General features: G+C 35.0%; 1 protein-coding gene across 9 annotated transcripts in view; it reads right to left on the bottom strand.

The window, feature by feature from the left end:
• Positions 1-26,653, bottom strand: part of VPS13A (vacuolar protein sorting 13 homolog A) — a 257,663-nt gene that overhangs the window by 26,687 nt on the left and 204,323 nt on the right. For all 9 annotated transcript variants that reach the window (XR_007458693.1, XM_049633783.1, XM_049633762.1 and 6 more), the window contains 14 exons: positions 24,003-24,235; positions 20,600-20,753; positions 19,842-19,988; positions 19,561-19,642; positions 18,624-18,693; positions 17,704-17,809; positions 11,509-11,622; positions 10,274-10,419; positions 8,999-9,080; positions 8,050-8,163; positions 7,152-7,227; positions 6,903-7,066; positions 6,308-6,353; positions 6,079-6,202 (listed from right to left, as the gene is read on the bottom strand). Coding sequence is in view for 8 of the 9 variants with exons in the window: in XM_049633783.1 (XP_049489740.1) it covers positions 6,079-6,202; positions 6,308-6,353; positions 6,903-7,066; positions 7,152-7,227; positions 8,050-8,163; positions 8,999-9,080; positions 10,274-10,419; positions 11,509-11,622; positions 17,704-17,809; positions 18,624-18,693; positions 19,561-19,642; positions 19,842-19,988; positions 20,600-20,753; positions 24,003-24,235 (1,658 nt within the window). In the remaining variant the exon portion in view is untranslated. The remainder of the gene's footprint in view (positions 1-6,078; positions 6,203-6,307; positions 6,354-6,902; positions 7,067-7,151; positions 7,228-8,049; positions 8,164-8,998; positions 9,081-10,273; positions 10,420-11,508; positions 11,623-17,703; positions 17,810-18,623; positions 18,694-19,560; positions 19,643-19,841; positions 19,989-20,599; positions 20,754-24,002; positions 24,236-26,653) is intronic.

Here is a 26,653-nt window from a genome sequence, read left to right as displayed (position 1 = left end):
TCTCTCTCTCTCTCTCTCTCTCTCTCTCTCTCTCTCTCTCTCTCTCCCCCACTTCCCTGCTCCCACTCTCTCTCTCAAAATAAATAAATAAACTTAAAAAAAAAAAAGAATCCAACTATTAGGGCTAACAAACAAGTTTCATAAGGTTGCAGAATAAAAGCTCAATATACAAAAACTAGTATTTCTATATACTAGCAATACACAATCCAAAAATGAAATTAAAACATAATAGCATCAAAAAGAATGTAATACTTATGAATGAATTTACGAAAAGACACAGATATTGAAAACTACAAAACATCATTGAAAAAAAAATTAAAGACCGAAATTAATGGAAAGACATCCATTTTCATAGATTGGGGAGACTTAATATTGTTAAGATGGCAATAATCTCCAAACTGATCTTGGTTCAACACAATCACTATTCAAAATTCCAGCTATCCTTTTTTGCAGAAATTAACCATATGCTAACTGAAGTGACTCAGAATATCTAAATAATCTTGAAAAAGAGGAACAAAGTCAGAAGACTCATACTTACTGATTTCAAAGCTTACTTCACAGCTACAGCAATGCAGTGTGTTACTGCATTAAGGATATACATACAGATCAATGGGACAGAACTGAGAGTCTAGAAATAAACTCAAATTTATAGTCAATTGATATTGGACAAGAGCTTCAAGACCATTCAGTAGGGAAAATATAGTCCTTTCAAACAAATGGTGTTGGGACAACTAGATTTGCACATGCAAAAGAATAAATATGGATCCAAACTCTCATCACATACAAAAATTTAAAAAGTTTTTTAAATGTTTTTTTTATTTATTTTTGAAGGAGAGAGAGACACAGCATGAGCAGGGGAGGAGCAGAGACAGAGAGAGGGAGGCAGGCTCCAGGCTCCGAGCAGTCAGCAAATAGCCCGATGCGGGGCTCGAACCCACAAACTGTGAGATCATGACCTGAGCCGAAGTCGGACGCTCAACCGACTGAGCCACCCAGGTGCCCCATCACATACGAAAATTTAAAAATTAAAATGAATCAAAGACCTGAACTTAAGAGGTAAAACTGTAACTCTGCTAGAAGAAAATATGGGTGTAAATCTTCATGACCTTGGACTAAGTAATGCTTTCTCAGGTATGAGAGCAAAAGCACAGCAACCCAAGAACATACGGATAAATCAGACTTCATCAAAAAGCACCAGCAGAAAAGATAAAATACATAAATAGGAGAAAATGTGGTCTAGTTTCCAGAATATATAAAGAACTCTTACAGTTCAACAATAAAAAGATAATCAGCTCAATTAAAAAATGTAAAAGATATTTTACATGAATAGACATTTCTCCAGGAAAGATATACAAATGGCAAATAAGCAAAATGATATGAATGTTCTATATCATTAAGAAATAGCAATCAAAACCACAATGAGATATTACTTTACACCCAATAGATTAGCTATTTAAAAAAAGCAAAATGGAAAATAACTAGTGTTAGAGAGGATATGGAGATATTAGAAACTTCTTCACTGTTGATGGGGATATAAAATAGTGTAGCTGCTGTGGAAAACAGTTTGGTAATTAATTCAGTAAGTTAAACACAGAGGTTATCAAACTGACCAAGCAATTCCATTTCTAAAGAAAAACTCAAGAGAACTCAAAGCATATATCCACATGAAAACTTCCATGTTTTCAGCAGCACTGTTTGCAACAGAGTAAAAACAACCTAAATACCCATCAGCTAAGAAACAGATAACCAAAGGGAGTCTATCCATACAATGGCATATTTACTCATAAAAAGAAATGAAGGTCTCATTTATGCTACATGGATGAACCTTGAAACATCGTAATTTTAAGTGAAAGAATCCAGGCACACAGAGGCTACACACCGTATGACTCCATTTATATGAAATGTCCAGAAAGTGTAAATTTACTGACAGAAAGTAGAATAGTTGCCATTGGCTGAGAGGAAAGAGACATGATAACTGTTGACAAGTGCAGGGTTTTCTTTGGGGTGATTGAAAACGTTCTGGAAATAGTGCTGATAGTTGTACAACCTTGTGAATGCTAAAAGCTACCAAATGCATACTTTAAAACGGCAATTTCTTACAGTATGTGAATTATATCTCACTTTTAAATAGACTGTATTTGGGTATTTAAAGTGGTATTAAAGATTTTGGGGGTCCATGGGAGGGAGGTAGATGGAGTTAGGAAAGGGCAACAGAAGTATTTGTGTGGTGAACTACTTACTACCCTGACTGGTGGATACATGAACATAACACAGGTGATGAAACTGAATGGGATGAGGGCACACAGAAGCAAGTGAGTCCAAGTCACGGTGGGAAATCTGAATAAAGTTGATGGATTGTATCAACATCGATATCCTGGCTGTGATGCTGTACTATGGTTATGCAAAATGTTACTATTCTGAAATCTAGGAAAACGTGTAGTGGTCTGGATGGTGGTTCTCAAAGAAATCATGCTAGATCCCTGAACTTCTGAATGCCATTTTACAGGGTCAAGTCTATGAGGATGAGGTGAATTTAAGGACTCTGAGATGAGGCGGTAGTCCTGGATTATCTGGGTGGGACATGTGTCATCACAGAAGAGACCCAGGGGGAGAGTAAGCATACAGAGGAGGAGGTGATACAAAGATGAAGGCAGAGGTTGGACTGATGTGGTCACAAGTCAAGAAATGCCTGCGGCCACCAGGAGGAAGAGGGAAGGTGCAAATTCTACCTTCCAGAGGGACTGCAGCCTTGCTGGCACTTAGGTCTCACTTCTGGCCTCCAGACCTATAAGAGGATGAATGTTTAGCATTTAGGCCACCAAGGTCGTGGTCATTTGTTACAGCAGCCAGAGTAAACACAGTACAGTGTACAAACAAGGGATCTCTCCACGTTATTTCCCACAATTGAATGTGACTCCACAGTTATCTCAATTAAAAAACAAAAACAAAACAAAACTCCCACAGGTCAAGCCATGTTTTAAGTCATGTGGAAATAGACAAGAGCCACTGCATTCATAGAACTTACGTTCTACCAGGAAAGACAAGCAAGGTAAAATTTATAGCGTATTTAGTGATGAAAAGAGCTAAAGGGGGCGGGGGAATCAAGGAAGGAAGAGATATATGATGTATCTGAGGGCAGAATAGGGGATAAAATGAAACTTTAGGGTGGCCATGGCAAGGCCTCACTCACTGGGAAAGTGTTGAATAAAGGAAGCAACCATGTAACAGAAGAAAGAGTATTCTAAGCAAAGGTTAAGGAGGGGGTACCACACCTCCACTGTAAGTTCCACACCAGTTTTTAGAACAAATTTCTAATACTCTTACATGATGTTGAATGGGGAAGTGAGGATTTCTCTTTCCTCTTAAACAACAGTACAGCTGGGATTGTCTGTGTCTTAGCTTTCGAAACACCGCCCTCTCGATTATCCCCCATACTTTAAGGGCCATTCCTTTCCAGACTCCTTTGCTGGGTCCTCCTTATTTTTCCCAACTTCTCAGTGTTGGTATATCTAAAGCCAAGTCCTTGGATCTATTTTTTTCCTCGTTTCTATTCTCATTCCCTAGGTGATCTCATACAATCGCACAGCTTGAAACATCCATTACAGGCTCACACATTTCAAATTTTTAACTCCAGCTTGCACCTTTCTCTTGAACTTCAGACTCTAATACTCAGCAGCTACTTGATGTCCCCATCTGGATGTCTAAGAGATAGTTTAGACTTAATGTATTCAAACAAAACTTCTAATTCCCCCCTCCCCTAAGTGTAATGACAATACGGTATTTCCATCATTTCAGAAAAAAACTTTAGAATTATCCACAATGATTCTCTTTAATGGCCGACATCCAATCCTTTATGTAATCCTGTTGTCACTACGTTCAAAATACACGTAGAACATGATTCCTTCGTACGAACTTCTAGCCTATCCAGGTCTCACCACCACCACCTCACATCTGGATTACTGCAAAGGCCTCCTAAGTGTTCCACTGTGTCCCCCTGCAATTTACTGTCGATATATAGAGAGAGATATATATATAGCAGCCAGCTCACATCATTTTTCTTGGCCAAAACCATCCAATGATTTCTTATATCAAGAAAAAGCCAAAGTCCTTACAGTGGCTTACCAACCCCATATGATCGGAACCCCTAGGCATTCTCTAATATCATCTTTTCCAACTCTCTCCTTGGATTCACTCTACTCTGAGCACACTGGTCTTGCTACTTCTCAAGCCAAGCATACTGCTGGCATCGGGGCTTCTTACTGGCAGTTCCTACTGCCTGGCACCTTCTCACATGGCTCACTCCCTTACTTCTTCAGTCTTTTCTCAAATTTAATCTTACCAGGGAAACTTCCCTGAATACCTTACTTACATTTAAGATGGCAACTTTCCTCCCTACCACTTGGGATGCTCTTACCTCTTTCACGGTTTTATTTTTTCCTCAAAGAATTTTTCACCATTTAGCATACTGTATATTCATCATATACATATATATTATCGTATATAATAAATATTCACTTATTGCTTTCACAGCAGAATTAAGTCATATGAGGACAAGAACTTTGGCAATTATATTTGTTTCTGGTTTCTTGAGTGATTAAAAGTATCTAATTGATACATATCTATAGAAACTATATAGTATATCCTCTTCAAAAACAATATATTAAAATGCTTAATGCCAAATATTCACTTCTCAAATTGTAACTTATTCCTTTGTAAAGTTTACTTATTTGAGAGAGAGAGAGAGACAGAGACAGAGAGAGAGAACGAACCCCAAACAGGCTCCTTTCTTTCAGTAGAGAGCCCAGTGGAGGGCTCAATCTCATGAACCGTGAGATCATCACCTGAGTCAAAATCAAGAGTCAGATGCTTAACCAACTGAGCCACGCAGGTGCCTCTGCAACTTATTGTTAATATTTTGGTTCCAATGTTGTTTCTATATAGTTCAATTAGATTTATTCACTCATTTATATTCTTTTATTTGATTCTCATAATCCACTTCTCATTTCTGGTTTTAATATCCTTCTTCTCAAGTATATTTTTAATAGTTCTTAGTCTTATTTTTATTAAAAATGTTTTATTTTGCCCTTAATCCTTAAAGGTAGCGCAGGTCATTACAGATTACAAAGGTTTAGAAAAATGGAAGGTTATTCTAGCAACTTTGGGCATATACCTGCATAGCTGTTGATTTTGAATTATTTATGTTTCACTGAGTTTGAGCTTCTCTGATGACAACTTAATACATTCTATTTGTGAATCTAAAGTTATAAGAAGAGACCTTTTTTCCCCTATCTTAATACTAAATTATAAAACCAGAAACACCCAATTATGGTAAACAGTAGGAAATACTAACTTAAGAGGAACAGTTAAAAAAACAAAAAAAAAGGAGCAGCTCCATATAATGACAGTACTTACCTCAATAAAGCAGGAAGCAAGAAATAGATTAGGGAAATGTCCATATACCTAACTTCCTGTTAGGTCTCATTAGCATGAATTTAATCCATTGTTGTATGGGTTACAAAGCTCTAGAACAGAGATAATAATGCAACTACCAAATTTCAATCTTAAGCTAAATTTAACTTGGAGCAAGAGAGGATGTTTTAAAATTATTTGCACAAATGAAGAAAAAGAGAGGAAATGGATGTAATGGTTTCGTAACAAAGTAAGACCATAAGGGGAGGCGGAACACAAGCTGAGTTTAAACCAGGAATATAAAATGCCATTCTTTATTTCTTAAAAGGAGAGAGAATACTGTATTTGCTAATTTTAGAACTAGCGTGCGTGTGTGGCATTACATTATTAATAATGCACCTCATTCAAGGCAACCGAAGAGCCTGCCTAACCTGCTCAGCCTTTCCTGCCAAGGCTGCTGGGAACGAATGACCAATGACCAATGACCAATAAAGGAGAACTCCATAAAGCTGAACTGATGCAAAGGCACCAACTTAAAAAGGAATTAGGAAATCATATGTAATTTGCCATACTGTAAGGTTCATAAACAAGTGCCTTGAGGCAAACAGATTTATTTTATTTCTCATGGTTTAAGAGTTTTACTCATATCTTCCACCAAACAGAACCTACCTTTTTATTCCCTGAAATGTACTGCTAGCCATGTCTATGATGCCTCCGGTTGGCCTTGCCACTGCTCCAACTAAACCTTTCCCAACACCTTTGAAGAAACCAGCTGCTCCTTCTTTTTGAGCTCCTAGAAAGAAAAACAACAAAGGTTTAGGCAAGTGAATCATGAGAGAAAACAGAATCAATTTGTGAAAGACCTGGTAATACACCTCACCTAAAGGAATATACTTGCCTTTGATTGGTTTTGTAACAATTCCCGTTATGCCACTTACAAAACCCTAGAGGAAAAGCACAATTAAAAATTTTTAATACTTTCAACATGATGCTTTGAAAAACCAAGTCTGGCTTACAAAAAAAAAAAAAAAAGAGTTTTGCTCTCTAGATACTATAAGAATCAACACACTGTCCACGTATTTTAGTTAAACAGAATGCTTTTGGAGGCTATGGACATATTTTATATAGGACACAACCCCCTGCTTCTCCGATATCTAAATAACACTTGAAGGAGTGCAAGTTAAATGTCTATTTTAAAAAAAAATTTTTTTTTGATGTTTATTTTTGAGAGAGAAAGACAGACCGTGAGCAGGGGAGGGGAGGAGACAGAGGGAGGGAGACACAGAATCTGAAACAGGCTCCAGGCTCCAAGCTGTCAGCACAGAGCCCGACGCGGGGCTCGAACTCATGGACCACGAGATCATGACCTGAGCCGAAGTTGGACATTCAGCCAACTAAGCCGCCCAGGCGCCCCAATGTCTATTTTCATATTCATAGAATGTGGCCTTATAAAATGGCCCCTGCTGTGTTTACAACCCTGGGAAACTTCTTACAGAAACCAAGCCTTTTCCTCCACGAGTGATGCCTTCTCTAAGACCCGCTGGTTGCTTATTCATGGCTTCTCTTCTCTTCTGTTGGTAGTCTTCATCCATAGTCATAGCTGCCACCCCTTTCGCCATAGCATTGGTGATTTTAGAGGCAGCACCAGCTAATCCACCTGGCAGAAATTACAATATTTTTAGTAAAAGCAAAGGCATCATTGCTTTAGCATAATCATACCTGGTAGGCATTCGGTTTCTTACCGACAGCTCCACCAACTAGTGCCTTCAGTCCTAGGGCCATCCCCTCCACAAACTCTTCAGGACCCTGGATGGCTCCCTAAAGGGTCAAATAATAACAAAGAAGGTTATATTTTATTTTAAAGGTGAACTTATTAATATAAATTAATATATGCCTAGAGGAAGTGACACCAGCAAAAAACTGAACATTATAACAGAATTCTCAGAGATACTTCACGACGTTGAAAGTAACAACAAGTTGATCCAAATGCAGGAATAGGACTATTCACCAAAGTGTACAAACGATGTTTTGCTCTGTAACGTAAGTTATAAGAACATAACCACAAACTACACCTGATAATTTTTGTAAAAGAAATAATAGCACTTTAATTCTTAATATTTCTTATGTTTTAAATTATACTGTACAATATAATAATATAGTAATAGTTTTATTTTTTGATTGCCCTCTCATTTAAAAGTGAAAGTAAGAGAGTTTTAAATGTTTTAACAGAAGATTTTAAGGGACACCAAACAATAATTTTTGCCCCCGATTAACATTGCTGTGCACACTGTCCACCTGCATAGTTATTTGTACTGTCCCCACAATTGTGCAAACACTGCCTGTCTATGGTGATCTTCCTCCTACTATCGAGTGAAGTTTATTGACCTTTAATATTCCAACAGAACACTTAAAATTCAATGTATCTTAGGAAAGTCTTAAGTTTAAATTTTTAGGGAAAAGGTAAACGTATCCCTCCAAAATTTTCCATTATCTCTTACCATTGTTTGCTGCAAAATCATGTCCTTCCGTTGTGTCTCCCAAAATCTATTTACACACACACCTCAAGTTAACAACTGGATGCATTATTTATTCAAAGTATTAGCAATATGTTGTACAATGCAAGAATAACTATTTTATTACCTGGTAAGGTTCATAAAAAAATGCTTCCACACCTTCAGAAAATTCTCTAATCAAGCCAAAGGGATTTCCCAAAACTTCAAGCCCAAGAATGAGTACGTACATTTGCTTAATGGCCTGAAAAATGAAATACAAACTTAATTAGATATTCAGGAAATTTTTTAAATTCAATGTTTTGTTTGTTTGTTTGCTTTTAGGTCAACACCCTCATCACCAATTTTAACACCTAAACCGTATCATCCTATTCATCACTAGTTTTGTTTTTAAAAAGTGATTTGGTGTTAAGAGTTTTAGAAATAATATATTTACATAAAGCTTTAGAATATTCAAAATTCTTTCACGTTTACAACTATGTCTGACGGTTACTATTACCACCATCATTTTAGAGACTGGAAAAACATGCAGACCAAATGATAACCTGGGCCACGTAACAGGTAAATGGCAAAACTGGAATCTTAACCCACACATCTTGACTCAGGCTTAGTGATCTGTGCATTATAAGACAGCTGTCTCAGATGCTGTAAGTTATATCAGAAGATACGGGAGTCTTTCTAAAGGTGGAAAAAAATCCATTAAAGTAATATATATAGCTGACTCAACAATACAATTACATTAAAAATAGCCTGTGTTCACCAGCTAGTTACTAATAAACAGTTTCCCTTGAAACTATTTTTTTAAGTAAGTTTGGTGAATTGCTTAGTTAATATTTTATTTAAAAATGTCTTAAGTCCGCAATGATCCAGAAGAGACCAGTCAGTGGAAAAACAACAACAGGAGGGCAAAAAATTGAAATGGTGATAGGGCTCAATTTCTTTCTACAATTCTGAGAAAAAAAAGTTACAAAATTTTGAACATGGCTGCTCACTTAGCCTTGTCACATCTACATGTAAGACACAAAATGTTTCACTATTTTATATTAATCTGTCCCTTTGTAAAATAATCTCAGACAAACCTGTTTTGAATAGTGTCTTACTACTTCAGATTGTAGTTCAGATGCTGTATGGAACTGATAGTTGAGTTCAAAAAATGCAAGCCTGAAAAACACATAAATATGTGTGGGTACGTATCAAGGGAGAAGAGGGAGAGAGGTGAAGAGAATGCTTTTAATATTAATGAGTGGTTTCATTTTCTCTAGAATTTTTCTCCAAATCTTTCCTTTCAGTACAGTCCTGTGCCAATCAGAAAATTTCCTCTTTCACATGTATCTCTGCTTATTCTGGTCAAAGAACATCTAAGAGTCTTATGGAAGCTACGGATCTTAGGCTCAGAAAAGCCACCTATACATACTTTCACGTAATTTAGGGGATTCAGAGACCCTCTGAATTCCATTCATACATATAGACTCTATTACTCAACTCTGTCCTATCACGGCCCATAAAGAAAATGTCTGACACCTGAGACAAGTGGAAGAGGATGCTCAAGAATGGCCAGGGTTCAGTCGCTGCAGGTCCTGCCTGATCAACTGACAGGTGAGGAATCCAGGTCAGTTTACTTTTAACCTAGTCACAGCATATATCAGATCCACGACGTGGGAAGCTCTGTGTTAGCAGGTAAGATAGCAGCGGGATTAGAGATCTTACCCTATTCTCAATGTCTTCAAACCTACATTCTTTATGTCCTATGTTCTTTAATTCATTACCTAACTTTATCTGGATTTAGAATTGCATCGTGCTGGGATCACTGATTCTTACCATTGTTCTTCATAATCTTTCCAGGTGCTACCTGAAAAGGTCCTTGTCATCTGAAATCTCCACTCAGACTTCCTGTCTCTTTGGTCAGATATTCTAATAGCTTCCATGATGACTCCCACTAAAATGTAAATTCTTGGCTCCCTTCATTTCCACTACCATGGCATTCATTTTGTTCTAGCCACATATGCTTTAAAGAGTCTTGATCCTATTAAATCTTGAAACCACATCTTTGAAGCACCATACCTTTGAGCACACACAGCTTCTTAGGAATCCTCCCCGAGGCCTGAAAGGCCTTATATAATGCACAAACTTGTATGGCCTCTGTCTCTCTTTCTTAAGGAAATTATTTAATAATTGTTCTGTTTCTTAACAGTTAAGGCTTGGCAGGTAATATGTTAAATTATATTCCATTTAACAGTAAAGACCGTATTTGCCTCTGATCTGCAATGTCCTTTACACACTTTTCACTTATAAAGTTTTTACGTAAATATAAAATGGGCTTTTCGTCAATTTACAGATTTGAATATTACACATACTTAAAAACTACATCTTGTACATCTGTAAGAGTCGCACCAATACTCTTCAGCAGAAGATTTAAGGAATGAACCGCCATCAGTCCTTCCTGTTTTTCTGAATCTTTAGCTTCTTCTCTACCTGAACGCAGTGAAACACTTAAGTGCAACTAAAGAGATAAAAGAGAGAAATATTTCAAGCACTATTTTCAAAATGACAATTTTAGCTTTTAAAATTCAATCTTATTTTAAATTTACTACACCATAAAGAAGATTTCAAAATTATCTAGATTATATCAAAATTATTATGTAAAAAGTTAAAGGAATTTAAAATTGAACACAATTCTTTTTAAATTTTAAATTCAGCAATACAGACTACTATAGCATTTAGGTTCAATCCGATTCTTTTGGTACACCTAGGAAAATAGTAATTTGTATACATCTTTAAATAATATTAATAATCTAGAAGTTGAGGTTGTTGAAATGACTCAAGTATCACCAAAAGTAAGTGTTTCAACTATTACAATTAAGTTAGCACATTGAAAACAGTTAAAACACACTTTCGTATCATATGCACATACACGGTATACATACATAGCTATACAATAATTTTCTTCAAGTATTACGTAATTCAGAAACTTTGTGTTAAGAACTTATATTTAGTTCCATTCAACTTCCAGTTTTTAAATCGAGGTTACTTTATGAATTAATTTAAAACTTAAAGACTATAGTTATTAATATTATAGTGCATTATTTGAAAGTTGCTAAGAGTAAATAAATCTTAAAAGTTCTCACACAAGAAAAAAAAATTTTTAACATGTATGGTGATGGATGGTCATTTGACTTATTGTGGTGATCATCTCACAGCGTATATAAGTAATGAATCATCACCTTATACACCTGAAACTAATGTATGTTCTATGTCAATTATAATTCAATAAAAAAATATACAATCATACACACAATTTTGAAAACTGTCATTAAGCATGTTAATAGAAAACTAAGGTAACATGATATTAGGTCAAGATATAAACATGTAAGTTCATGTTTTACGTGGGCCCAGTATTATTTCCACATGGTGAAAAATTGTTATAAGTATAAATAAAAATTTTAAAGGATTATTCCTTACTTTTTACTTATTTACAGAATTTATATACTATTAGAGAACATAATTTACATGCTCATCTCTCCACACAGATCAAGTCAATTTGCTATTACCTAGATTATCAAGGATAATAAAAAAGAGACTTTTCTCCTACCTTGATGGGAGATATATGAAAGTATTCATAGAGACTGACTTGTGATGAATCTACTAATGAAGCTGTTTTATATTCTTCTTGGAAAGCTTCTATATCTTTATGAAAAAGTTCAACCTATAAGAAACAAAAAGTATTAAAAACTTAAGGGATTCATCTGTACGAGTTCATACACTGCAGAACACTTCCTTATAACATCCAGATTCAACGTTCCTTGTGATTGGAAAGTTACTGCATCAAAAGGGAACCTAACACTTCTATTGTTAGTAAAGCTCTGTCCCTTACTCACAAACTGATAAGCATATCTTCTATGTTTCCATCTAATCCATTGAAAACATTAAGCTTTTATTCTTGGGACCACAAAGCTTATCCCAAAAAGCTACTATAATCCAGCTCACCAATACTTTTTTTATGTGATTTATTTCTGGGGGATGGGGGTGGGGGTGGGGCGCCAGCCCGTGTACAAGTAGTGGAGGGGCAGAGAGAGAGAAGAGAGAAAGAATTCCAAGCAGGCTTCACACTCAGTGCAGAGCCTGACACAGGGCTCAATCTTACAACCTTGAGATCATGACCTGAGCTGAAATCAAGAGTCAGACACTTAATGGATTGAGCCACCCAGGTGTCCCTCCATCAACACCTTCTTAGGAATACAGATTTCTTAAATATAATCACATTCCACTTGTAGCTTTTTGGTAAATACTGACATCTACAGAGGCCAGTAATATAAATCAAAAAGGGGAAGGTCCTGAAAATGACGTTGCATAAAGTGATAATGGCTTTCATTTTTGATAATCATTAATTCTCTTCCAAACACTCACAAATCTAAGTTACTTCTATGTGTTGAGAAATAGCCCAACATTCATATTTAACCCATCATCAAAAATATCAAAATGATAGCCTTATTAAAAGTTGAGTATCTGGAAACTACTTCTGGGATGACAGTGTGAGGGGATCTTTAGATCAGCTTCCCCAGTGAAACTGGTGAAATTTAAAAAAAGCAAAAAAACCCCCCAAAAAACCCCACTTATTTAAGGCCTCTACGAATGAACCTAAGGGTACAAGCAAATTAAACATCTTTTCAAGAAAATCTACAAACATTTGGTAAGAAAAGTGAATCTGTGGTATCTGAACAAGGAATACTCTCTTAGTGCCCCCTCCTAGTTCAATAAGCCATAACACCACTGTAGACTGCTATACTCAAAAACACAAAGCTCCCTTTCTGCCTAGTCTCCCTCAATGGTATACTTTCCTCCTGGGAGGCATAAAGGTGTCAGCATTTCTCATCCTGCCCCCAGCTACCAGCGCTAATGCTACATTACAGGGATGGGAGAGCTTCCATTCCCTGCCTGGCCTCTACTCATGGAACAAAGGCTCTAATTGTGTGTAATGTCACTGAGAATACTGGGTTCTGATCACTCTTGTTCCTCCCCCAGCTCTGAAGCTCTGGTTCAGATTTTACCTGGGGTGTAGGGAGGTGGACAGCAAAGAAACTTTGAAATAGTTTCTAATCTTTTCCCAAAAAAATTGCCTTCAACTACAAGAGAGTGTGAAGAAGTTCAAGCGTAGGCTTTGGGAAACAGTGAATGTCATGGTGAAAGTCAATTAGACAGAAAACCATTGATTCAATGAAGATACAGCCTAAACTGTAGTCCTGTTAGTTTTCATGAGGGAAATGGGCAGAGACAGTTTAGAGGGGGTCTTCCCAGCCTCAGAACAAATATGATCTCCAGATCAATTCCTTCAAAAAACCCCTCAAGTTTGATTGGATTAGTCTGCAGAGCAATTTGTGGCCTAAGGTACTGTTGAAAAAAATAAAGCAATCAGCTGGCAATTGTGGAGTATATATATCAGCAGGGTGTGGTTGTGGAAAGAGAAGGCCCAGCCCCAAAACCAGTTATTCCAGGATGACAGTGGGTGCAAATCTTCACCTTTCTGAGCAACACCAAAAGCTGAACACCACAGGGAAAGTCAGGGGTGTGGGTGGGATAGACTTCAATATAAAAATCTAGTCACTAAATGAATAAATAAGCTAGAAACAATAATAAACTATGGAGGAGAGGGCCCGGTAGCCAGTTTTTATAGTATATTACTTAAAATGTCCAGTTTCTAACCAAAAATTATGAGATATGCAAAGACATAGCAATGTATGAACCATACACTGGGAAAAATGCAGGCAAAAGAAACTGCCTGTGAGATGTGACCAGATTGGATTAAAATACTTCAAAGTAACCACTGTAAATATGTTCAAAGAATTAAAGAAAACCATATTTAGGAAAGTAAATTATGATGACAATGTCTTATCAAATAGATTCTATCAATACAGAAGGAGAAAGATTAAATTAAAAAGTCCTATGAGAAATTCTGGAATTGAAAACTGTAACAAATGGAAAATTCACTAGAACGAGGTAACAGTGGATTTGAGTTGATAGAAGGAATATAAACACTATTATATGCTAAATTGGATGCACTGCTTCATTAGTGAACTTGAAGATAAAGTGTTACAGATTATGCATTCTGAAGAACAGAGAAAAAAGAGGAAAAATGAACAGTCTCGGAGAAATGTGGGGCACTGTTAAGCATACTAACATATACAGTATGGGAGTATAAGGAGGAGGAGAGAGAAAAAAAGAAAAAAAATATTTGAAGAAATAATAGCTGAATACTTTCTAAAATCACTGAAAACACTACTAAACTATGTATCCAGGAAGCTAAATGAACTCCAAGTGCATAAACAGAAAGAAAGTCACAACAGATACACAATAGTAAAATTACTGAAAGTCAAAGACAAGGAGATAATCTTAAAAACAAGAACAGAAAAGCAACCCATTATATAAGAAGGATCCTGATAAGATTAATGGTTGACATCCTGGCAGAAAGGAGGCAAGAAGGGAGTGGGCTAACATATTCAAAGCACTAAATGGGAAAAAAAAAAAAAAAAAAAAAAGCCAACCAAGAATCCTATACACAGTATAGCTACCTTTCATAATGAAGGGACATAAAGACATTCCCAGATAAACAAAAACTGAGTTTACTGCTAGCAAGTGTGTTTTACTAGAAATACTAATGAGATTCCTCAGGCTGAAGGCAAGTGACCCCAAGTAGTAATCAGAACTCAAATAAAAAACAAACAAACAACAGCCAGCACTGGTGTGAAGACGATTATGCAAGTATAAAAGATGGTAAAAATATATAATCTTTTCCTCTTCTTTTAATTCAAAAAGCAAATGACTAAATTACATATGTATAAAAAAATCTACTGTTGGGCCGATGACAGACCAATATCCCATGAATGTAAACACAAAAATCCTCAACAAAATACTACCAAACCAAACAAATATTTACAAAATTTATATATGTGACCAAGTGGGATTCATCCCAGGTATAGAAGGTTGTTTTAACATCCAGTGTAATATAATCAATACAACGAAAACCATATGATCATCCCAACAGATGCAGAAAAAACATATGACAAAATGTGACATACTTTCATGATAAACACTTAATAAACTGGCAATATTAGCGAACTCAACCAGATGAAGGGTTATCTGCAAAAAATCTACTGTTGATACCATAATTAATGGTGAAAGACTGAAAGCTTTCCCTTTAAGATCAGAAACAAAGCAAGGATGTCTGCTCTTGACATGTCTATTCAATGCTGTACCTTGTACTAGAGGTTCTAGCAGGGCAATTAAGAAGAAACAAAAGTCATCCAGATTGGATCAGAAAGGAAGAAGTAAAACTATTCTCAAATGGCATGATCTTATATAAGGAAAACCCACAAAACAACTAGTAGAGCTAACAAATGAGTTCAGAAAGACTGTGGAATACAAGATCAGTATAAAAACATTAAGTGTATTTCCATACACTTGCAATGAACAAACCAAAATGAAATTAAGAAAACAATTTTGTTCATGCTATAAGAAAAGAAATATTCAATAATGAATATAACAAAAGCCAAATTTACGCTCTGAAAATCATACAACGGTGTTGAAAGAAAGTAAATCTACATTACATAGAAGACATTCAGTGTTTAAAGACTGTAAGACTCGGGGGTGCCTGGGTGGCTCAGTCGGTTAAGCGACCGACTTTGGCTCAGGTCATGATCTCACAACTTGTGAGTTCGAGCCCCGCATCAGGTTCTGTGCTAACAGCTCGGAGCCTGGAGCCTGCTTCAGATTCTGTGTCTCCCTCTCTCTCTGCCCCTCCCATGCTCATGCTCTGTCTCTCTAATAATAAATAAACATTAAAAAAAAAAAAAAAAAAAAAAAGACTGCAAGACTTAATAATGTTAAGATGTCAAAACCCTAAGGCTAGTATATAGATTCAATGTAATCCCTGTCAAGCCCCCAGATGACTTCTCCAAAGAAATTGTCCAGCTCACTCTCAAATTCATGCGGAATTGCAAAAGGACCCTAAATAGTCAAAACAATCTTGAAAAAGAAGAAAGTAGGAGGATTCATAATTTTCAATTTCAAAACTTACTACAAAACAATAATAATCAGGACAGTGCAGTATTGGCACAAAGATGGACTTAGAGAGCAATGGAATAAAACCATATATTTATGATCAACTGATTTTTGACAAGGGTACCAAGACCATTAATGAGGAAGGAATAGTCTTTCAACAAATGGTATTGGAACAATTGAAGAGCCAAATGCAAAAGACTGGTGATCCTGGACTCTTATACCACGTACAAAAATTAACTCAAAATATATGAAAGACCTGATTGTAAATAATGCTTAGAACATAGGGCTAAATCTTTATTACCTTAATAATCTTGAATTTCACAAAGGACTCTTAAAGATGACACCAAAAACATGAGCAACAACAAGAGAATTCAGACTTCATTAATATTAAACTTTTGTACTTGAAAAGACATTAGGAAAGTATAACTGAACATACAGTCAAAGTATTTGCAAATCATAGATCTGATATGGAACTTGTATTCAGAATATATAAAGAACTTTTACAATTTGATAATAAGGAGCCAACCTATTTAATAACAGGCAAAAAATCTGAAAGACATTTCTCCAAAGAAGATATGTAAATGATCAATCAACACATCAAAAGATGTTCAGTCATTACTCATCCGGTATATGCAAATCAAAATTACAAAGATATACTTCACATCTACTACGATGGCTAGAATTCAAAGGACAGATAATAACAAGTGTTGATGATGACACTGAAATTAGAATCATACATTTTATATGATTTTAACTTGTACACAAATATTCACAGCAATATTATTCATAATAGCCTAAATGTGGAAACAGCACAAATGTCCCTACCTGATGAATGGATTAACAAAATGTGGCATATCCACAGAGCACTGGCTATATACAATATGGAATGCATCTATAACAACAGAGTATTCGTTGGCCAGAAGTACTGATAGATGCTACAACCTGAATGAACCTTGTCAACATCATGCTAAGTGAAAGCAGCCCCTCCCTTCCAAATAACTACGCAGTGTATGGTTCTATTAATATGAAATATCTAGAGTAAGAAAACCAACAGACTGAAAGTATACTATTAGTGGTTGTATGGGACTGGCATGGTTTCTTTTTGGGATGATGAAAATGTTCTGGAATGAGATAGTAATGCTGGCTGTACAATTCTGTAAATATATTAAAAGTCACTGAACTGTACACTTTGATTAAAATATATGGTACGTGAACTATCTCTCAATAAATTGCTATTAAAAGAAAAAAAGTATATTTTCTTTTATCCATATAATTTGTCTTATCTTCAGAATTCTTATGAAGACAGCTGAAAAAGAGATCATATATGATCTACTCTATCACTGTGATTTTATAGTCTTTCTATCAGTCACAAGTAACATACCACCTTTTATTTTTACCTTTTCCTTCGCAGAATATCCTGGTCACACCCAAATTTCTCAGTTACTAATTAAAACAAAAGTAACCCAGGAAAATAAAATAGGAAAAAACAGTGATGTGAACATGACTACTAGCTAGTCACTATTACTGGCTTAAAACATTTCCTCCTGTTTGCTAACATACCTTAAACAGGCTATTTTAACTTGTCTTACACGTCATCTACAATCTGAAAATGTGAGTTCTACCACTTTACCCACCAGTGGATTAAAACCATATTAATACATCAAGAATTTATAATTTTTTAGTCTTCCTCTTCCCGAACCCTTCCCATCAATGCTATCATTTTAAGACTTACCTCTGTTTTTTCAGTCACTTCTGCTTCTGTCATAAGTTCTGCTAAAGCATAGACAAACCCAAGATCTAACCTGAGATCCATTTCTTGGATCAACACCTTGAAGTACCTATTATTACAAAGCAGAAAACATAAAATCATTGATTAAGTGCATTAAGAAAATTAGCTAGAAAAAAGCATTAGATAACTATTAGAATGTTGAAACTGAGGTTTTTCTAGATGAATGAAAAAAATCACGGCAACACATAACAGCAACAAACTCAAAATGTAAAAATGCCTATAGAGAAAAAACTGGCAAGTAAATTGTGCTATACAGTCATACACAATATTATACATTAGTGATAATAAACTCTACCTACACAGAAAATAATAAAATTTAGTAATAAGTTGAATGAAAAAATCCGGTCCCCAAAAGTCTATGCTCAGTTTGAAAAAAATTTTTTTAATTAGGAAAAAAAGGGAACACAAAGAAGAATATTTAAATACATATATTTAATAGAATTATATTTTAAAAAGGGATGAAGATAGTTCTTGGTTGATAGGGTGGAGAACACAAGAAATAGGAGAGTAAATACAGATGGATGTTTCTGTCAATGTTCTACTTCTTAGACTGGAGAGTGACTTAATTTTAAGATACTATTTTCTTTCTTTTTTCTAAAATGATATGCAGTAACTAAAGAAAACCTATCAGAAAACAAATGATAAAGTAGCAAAATACTCACAGTTAATACCTAAGTGTATTTCATTCACAGCCTCTGACTCTCCAAAATTATAAAATAGATTTTTCCTAATGACCTGTATAATTTAGTATTTTGCATTTAAACATTTGACTCATCTGAATTTTTTTTAAAAGAGTACAATTAGCTCACATATTTAAATTGAAACATTAAATAAACACACAAGAAATATATTAAGACACTTACTTAATACGCGAAATCTGGGAATGGCCTGCAGATCTCATAACAATACTGACATCTGTGAAGGGTTTTGGAGCTGCAGAAGTAATAAATAGGATTAATCCCACGATGCTTTAAGCGAAAGATAAGCACTTTCTTGCAATTTAATACACATTACAATGGAGACCTAAATTATTTACTAAATTATGAGTATCAATTAAAATTACTATTTGCAAGATCCATTACAGTCTTAATTTCAGACTCTAGGATTTCTTTTTAAGTTATCTGTATTCACTTTAAGGATAACTAATCCTTTAAATTAGTGAGTGATTTTAAAGTAGAAGTATGCATTAGAATCACAAGGCAAACACTGTGAAAACACAGATTTCAGGGTCTCGTCCTGGACTTCTGGGTGGAGGGGCTTGGGCATGTACAATGGTCAAAAGCTTCCAAGAAGATTATGAATACCACCTTAGAGAGTTCAAAGCCAGTGGTGTGGAGGTAGGGGTTGGAAGGCAAGGGCAGGGGTAGCAAAGACAAAGTGAGGGTACGAGGGATAGAAAAGACAGAAGTGAAGGGGAAGAGAATGGAACAAAGGACTTGTCATCACACTGAGTTGGAGAATACAGGAGAGTTTTCATGGCTGGAAACCACTCTGAATTTAAATTCCTTCAAAATTTATTCAGAGATCCTATTGGTTTTTAGATCAGAGGTTTACAAACCAGCAATCCATTTTTTAAGTAATATTTCTAAATATTTAAATGTTTCTAATTAATCTTTTCTTCAGAATTCAATATTGTGTTGACCTTAATTGAGTACCTGTTGTTCCTTTTCCATGCTATTTAATTTTCTAATGATCCCATAGAAACTAAACTTGAGAATGGTTTCACTTCATATTTTTATAGTAAAATAAACCATACAGCTAATACAAACATTTTCATGGCAATTTAAAATACAAACAAACCTGAATCCATAGTGACCGACTTGGGAGGTTTAATCGGATAAAACACAAAAGGAAATATAGCACCATGTATCTGGTTTTGGATCTATGAAAATAAAAAAAACCAGGTTGGTATATTAACATGTTAATTATAGAACTTGACTAGAATAACAGGATTTAATAAGTAGAAGGAATCAGCAGTCTAGTTCAACACTGAAATCAAAGTACTAGAGCGACCATGGGAACACATTTGGTTTATTGCTATGTTCCTTATGAACATAATTTGAGTATCTTTTCAGACTCACCTGTATTCTGTAAATTTGAATTCTAAATGATGACTGATGTGCAGATGTGCTATATTCTACTTTTAATGCTGGAAGATAATTTCTTCGTATAGCTATTACATGTGGTTGCAGAATTTTCATGTTAGTGCCACTAGGTGTGAAGCGAACCTGAAAAACATGCCCCCCCCCCACAAAATACAATTTCTCTGAATTCATAAACTGATTAAAATCCGAAATTTGTACCAAAAACTTTAAGATACTATTAACTAAAGTAATAGGCTACATAGTTGATTAGATTAGATATTTGCAATTTGATTAGGTTTAGGTTGGATCTTTAAATACAATTCACAAAAAATATTCACTTTTTATTTTATCACTTTTTATATAAATTTACTAAAAAATGATAAAAGAAAAAAAAATTTAACAAGTAACTAAAATAACATATTGGCTTCTTAAAAGTATGAGTTGCTAATATAGACAACTTTCCCTTTAAAGTATTTTATATAAAGTATGTATGGTATAATTAATTGTTTTGTAAGGAAATCAGACTTTCCTTAAAAATTCACTAGTGAGGGGTGCCAGGGTGGTTCAGTCGGTTAGGAGTCCGACTCTTGGTTTTGGCTCAGGTCATGATCTCACAGTCGATTTGTGAGTTCTCTCCCTGCCCCTACCTCACTCTCTCTCAAAATAAATAAATCAACTTAAAAAAAATCAAAAGTGATTCATCTATTTACAACAGGTACAAATTAAAACCGCACGTCATTACTTAAAAATATTACCGGAATGTTAGTGTCCAACTCAATAACCTTATCTTCTGAAGGTGAAGATTCAGTATATTCCTTAAATTCTTTTTCTAACTTCTCAGTGTGCTTTATACTCATTGGCTTCCATCTTGCCTTCTTCTTGGGCTTTGTCTCCCAAACCACATCAGAACTTATATGAAAGCAAAAATCATGGTACTCATTTATAAACATTTCCATTGTAGCTGGTTTATTACATGAGTTCCAAAACTTTCAGTAAAATTTTACAATATCCTCAGTTATATGCAAACACACTACAAGTTTAAAAATACAAATTCATTCTATTAGTACTTAGACTTTTACTAAGACACTATTCTAGGTGGTAGGGATATTATCAGTAAACATCTTTGCATACTGGAGCTTTATCATAACTGAGTGACAGACAATAGTAAATATAGTAAGTTAGAATATTTTAACTAGTAAGAGGTGAAATGCTTTTGAAAAAAGAGTAAGTAGACAGGGTGAGATGGATGTGGAGTACTGGGATATGCCAGTAGTAAAACAGCATGGTCACTGGGGGGTGTCACTGAGAAGATGAGACTTCAGCAACCTTACAGGAGGTAAGGGAATTATCCAGCAGACAACAGAGTAGAGCATTTCAGGGAGAGGGACCATTAAAAGCGGAAGAGGAAATAAGACAGATGGTGGGAAGCCACGTGATATAAAGCCTCACAGATTATAGACTTTGAATGTAAAGCCTTGTAAGACACTGTAAAAACTTTTGAGTTTTATTCTGAAATTAGGAAATAATTGAAAGATGATGAGATCAGCAACATCATCTGACTTAAACTTTGTAAAGAATACAATGTGTGTTGGGACAGAGGGCGAAAGGATAGGAGTAAAGGTTAGAAGCTGGAAACTTGTTAGGAGTTTAATGGAATAAACCAGGAGAAAAATGGTGATGGCTCTACCTAGGGTGGAACAGTGAGGCAGTAAAAACTTGACCAGTCTGAACGACTCTGTGTCTATTTTGAAGGTAGAGTCAGCACAGAACTTGTAATTACTGTATTATTACATAGGTATGGGGTGTGAGATACAGAGAAGAATCAAAGATGATCCCACAGCTTTTGACCTGAGCAACTAGAGGGAGGTAGTCATTGATTCCAATGGGGAAGGAGGTTTTCGTAAAAGGACATCAGGAGTTAGGTTTTACACATATGAAGTTTAAAGAAGTCTCTTAGATGTAAGAGTAGCTATTTTGTGTAGGCAGTGGATATACAAGCGTGGAGTTCAGGACAAATGTCTGGTTAAAGATATACAATATTGCTCAAATTTTTGGCATATATGTGGTATATGAAACAGAGAAAAGGACTCATGTCCGAGAGCTTCAGGGAACCCAATATTAAGCAGTTGAGAAAACCAGGAATCAACACATGAGATGGAGAATTTTGGCAAAGAAAGAAAAACAAGGATGGGGAGGTATCCTGGAAGTCAAGTCAAAGAAAACTCTCAAGAAGGGATCTGTGTGGCAGTTCTTTCTGTGCTTTAATAAAACCACATTTGGGGCGCCTGGGTGCTCAGTCCGTTAAGCGACTGAGTCTTGATTCCGGCTCATGTCATGATCTCACAATTCATGAGATGGAGCCCCATGTCAGACTCCAGGCTGACAGCGCAGAGACTGCTTGGGATTCTCTCTCTCTGCCCCTCCCCCATTTGTATTCCCTCTCTCTCTCTCAAAATAAATAAATGAAAAAAAAAAAGTTTTTAAACCACATTAATAAAAGAGAGAGAGAGAGAGAGAGAGAGAGAGAGAGAGAGAGAGAGAAAAGGGATCTGTGTAAGTGTTACAAACTTAAGCAACAAGAGGACTAGGAATTACACTGGACCTGGCAATACATAGGTCTCTGGTGATCTTGACAAGATCAGTTTCATGGTGTGTTGAAAGTAAAATCCTGTTGGCAGTGGTTAAAAAAATGGGTAAGAAACGAATTAGGAAATAATGAGTATATTACACATTTTTTTTTTTTTTTTTTTTTTTTTTTTTACCAGATGACACTTTTGACGAGTTTGGCTATAAATGGAAAGCAAGAAATGCACAGTAGGTAGCAGGGAAAGTAGGCTCAAGAGAATTTTTTAATTTGAAGTAACTAATACTGATGGGAATAATCCAATAGAGACCCAAAAATTATTACATAGGAGAAAGAAGAGAATTGCTGGATCAATGCCTCAAGAAGGCAAAAAGAAATGGAAAAGAGTGCAAAGTTGAAACATTTTTAAATAGTAGCACATGTATTAGTATAATTACTGTGGAGAAGATGTTGGTATAGGACATGGGGAAGAAATGCTCATGGGTAGGAAGCTGTGATTTTTGGAGGGGTAGGTCGCTGGAAGTTTCCTTTTCATTAATTTTCTCAGTGAAATGGGATACAAAGCAGCAAGATGAGAGAGAGAATGGGGTTTTAAAACAAGACAAAGTATGAAACAGTAATCTAAGAGAGCATGGAACAAATAATTTACTGAAAAATTGCTGAGAGACCTGTGTACAGAATAGAAATATTCTAAAGTTACTTCACCCTGTTTAAGTATGTAAGTTATTTAATAATTCTATCAATTCCCTCTAAAATTTGTATTCACTTAAGCAGAATGGTAGAATCATGTATTATCCCCCTTTGCATTCACACAATGTAGCACAGCACTTAACAAATAAACACATTTTTGGGGAATAAAAATTCTTAAGAAAATAGTTTTTAATATTCCTTTTTAAATGGCATGGATTCCATTCATTGAAAAATCAAGGGCATTTCTAGATGAATTTATATAGAAAAACAAATTTAAATCTGTACCAATTACCTTTAATGTGTATGTTTATTTGAGAGTTTAAGTCAAGGTCAAAACTACACTTTCCTGCTGGAAATCTAGAAATGCTCTCAAATCAGGCACTAATATATACAAATATATACAGATTAATTTTACTTGAGGTACTTATGAACAGGAATATTAAAGGAATAAAGGAAAGAATAAGTTTTACTCTAAGATGACTTACAGGGGAAATGATAAATTCAGTATCACTGTATTATATCTTAAAGTGTCAAGGTCAAATTAAAAAGTGATTGGCTTTATTCCTCCAACAACTATTTATGGAGGATCTATCCTGTATCTTACACTGTGGTGGGTGGTAATGGAAAATTAAATTCTTCCTTATGACGTTACATAAGGTATACCTTTGATAAGCTAAATAAATATAACTTTTTGGAAAGGTGAGAGAATCATCAACACAATACAGGATTTATAAAAGTGATTTCTGATATATCTTTATCTCAAAAGGTAAAGAAAATAATCTCAAAAGCATTTTTACAAAACTTTACATTATTTTAGGTTTCACAGTCACCATTCTTATTAAGAACTAATCATTTAATTTTATCCAAATTTTAATGCATCTAACCTTGTAATGCCAATATAGGCTACTTCTTGCTTTGTGTAATTGTTGACGAGGGAAATTCCAACATCTTGTAAGGCCAACACAATTTCTTGCTCCGCTAACTCTGCTTTCTCACTTTCATATGTTGCTTTAAATACCCTTGGATCTTCAGTGAATAAAATAATGCGCTGTAAGCCTTCAAAGAATGAAACTAAATAAATGGTCTTTTTCCCCAAATTTATAGGTGTCATCATATCCTAAAACAAAACAACCAAAAAATAAAAAATTAGAGTTTGCTCTTAACCAACAGGAAATCTAGATTCTACAACTGAAAAATGAGAATGGTGACAGCAGCTCTTTCAAAGAACTGAATAAACTAAATGAATTAATATTGTGTAACATTTGGAAATTTACATAATTAAAATCATTTGATGTTAGCTCCTGTCATTATTATCATGAAGTTATTAATCAAGAAGATAGATCAACTATTCTTTGAACATCTTAATAAAATCTAAATAGTCTTCCTTACAGGCTAATCAATAACAAAAAGTATTATTTTCTCTGCTTTAAGATTAATCAATGTGTTATATGTTAACAAGTTGTTCAGTCAGAAATTTGTATTTCCTTACCGAGCTGAATGAAATAGGATAAAAAATGCCTGAGACTTCAGTTGCATGCTCTACAAAGCAGAGATATTCATCACAGGGTTAATTCTGCAGGAGGCCCTTATACATAAGCACTGTGTTGTTATCAGGGTCTTGAGGTTCAATGACAAGATGAATACAGCAAATTCTAATAATTAACAGTGAGCCATGAATTTCTAGTCAGTATTCTAGTGAATATTCTGATTAACAGGAGATTTTAATATACAGTAGTCCCCCTTCTCTGTGGCTTTGCTTTCCACAGTTTCAGTTACCTGTGGTCAACCGTGTATTAGAAGCAGATGATTCTCCTTCTGACATATGGTCAGAAGGTCAATAGCAGTAATCTAATACTATGTTACACTGCCTACATCTTCCATTTCATTGTATCATGTATGTATTTTATCATCTCACATCATCATAAGAAGTAGAGCACAAGATATTTTGAGAGAGAGAGGGACCACATTCATATGACTTTTATTACAGTAAATAATTGTTTCATTTTACTAGTTTATGCTGTTAATCTCTTACTGTGCTTAATTTGTAAATTAAATTTTGTCATAGGCCTATATACCTAGGAAAAACATGGTTTATACAGGGTTTGGTATGAGCAGTGGTTTCAAGCACCCACTGGGGGTCTTGGAATGTAATCCCCACGGATGGAGGGGGGGCAGAACACATAGTATGTACACATTCATGTTATAATGCACTGATAGTAAAAACTGGCGTTACCATGAAGTCAATACTCAGGAAGAGTCCATCTACTTATAATACTTTCTAAAATAAAACATATAGCATTAAAACTACATTGAGAAATAAGAAAACTAATTTATTTCCAAATAATTCTGAAGTCCAAATTTCCAAATTTTCTGTAGTGGGTTTCAGATATACCTTTATAAACTTTAGCTATCACTATGATATAAATATGCAAAAGTGCTAAGGGGTCAAATGAGATTATTTATATCAAAATACAGTATTTTTTCCTGAAAAAATTCTAATACCCAGGAATAAAAAAATTAAAATTAGGTCAATTATAGGCAGACGTCTCAAATACATTAAACAAAAAACAAGGCAAAACAAAACAAAACCTATGCTGGACACAATAGAAACACATAAGATAATGGAAAAATGTATTAATATGCTAAGAGAAAATAACACTCAACCCAGAACTCCTTACTCAGCAAAAATATCCTTCAGTGAACATAAGAGCACAAAATAAAAATGCCTAGAGACAGTAACTACTACCTTTCACCATCAACAAGTACTCACTCAAGGACATTCTACAGGAGGAATGAAATACTGACAAAAAGTGATTCAAGATGGATGTCTAAAGCAAGAAGAAAATGTTATGCAAATAAAATAGCACCTATTTGGAAGAAAGCATTTTATAAAATTCAAAATCCAATCATAATAAAAACCTTTAGTAAACAAAGAGGAGATGAGAATTTTTTTTTCATGTTCATTTTTATTTTTGAGAAAGAGAAAGCATGCACATGAGCAAGCAGGGGAAGGACAGAGAGAGAAGGGGACAGAGGATCCAAAGCAGGGTGTGAGCTGACAACAGAGAGCCTGAGGCAGGGTTTGAATTTATGAACTGTGAGATCATGATCTGAGCCAAAGTCAGACACTTAACCAACTGAACCACCTAGGTGCCCTGAGAAGTTCTTTTTAAACCTCTTATCAAACTGTCCTCCAAAAAAGGAAATACCAAATTTTGGTAAAGATTATATTTAAAGGTGAAATGTTGAAGGCATGTAATTTAAGGTAAGATAGAAGGCAAAAATATGTGCAAACACCACTTCAGTAGTATACAAAGATCCTGGCCAGTCCAGTAAGGCAAAAAGAAATTAAAAATGAAAAGATTAAAAAAGGAAAAACAAAACCCTTGTTATTTGTGTATGACTGTCCATATAGAAAAATAAAAAACAAGTAATCAATATTAATAATTTAGTGAGTTTTCGGGATACAAAAATCAATACACAAAATGCCATGACATTCCCATACACTAACAAGTTTAATTTTGAAAAATTACTA

This window comes from Panthera uncia, chromosome D4 (genome assembly GCF_023721935.1).
Source record: "Panthera uncia isolate 11264 chromosome D4, Puncia_PCG_1.0, whole genome shotgun sequence".
Taxonomy (NCBI): Eukaryota; Metazoa; Chordata; class Mammalia; order Carnivora; family Felidae; genus Panthera; species Panthera uncia.
The sequence above is the reverse complement of the archived record's forward strand: the minus strand, read 5'-3'. Positions and strand labels throughout refer to the sequence as shown.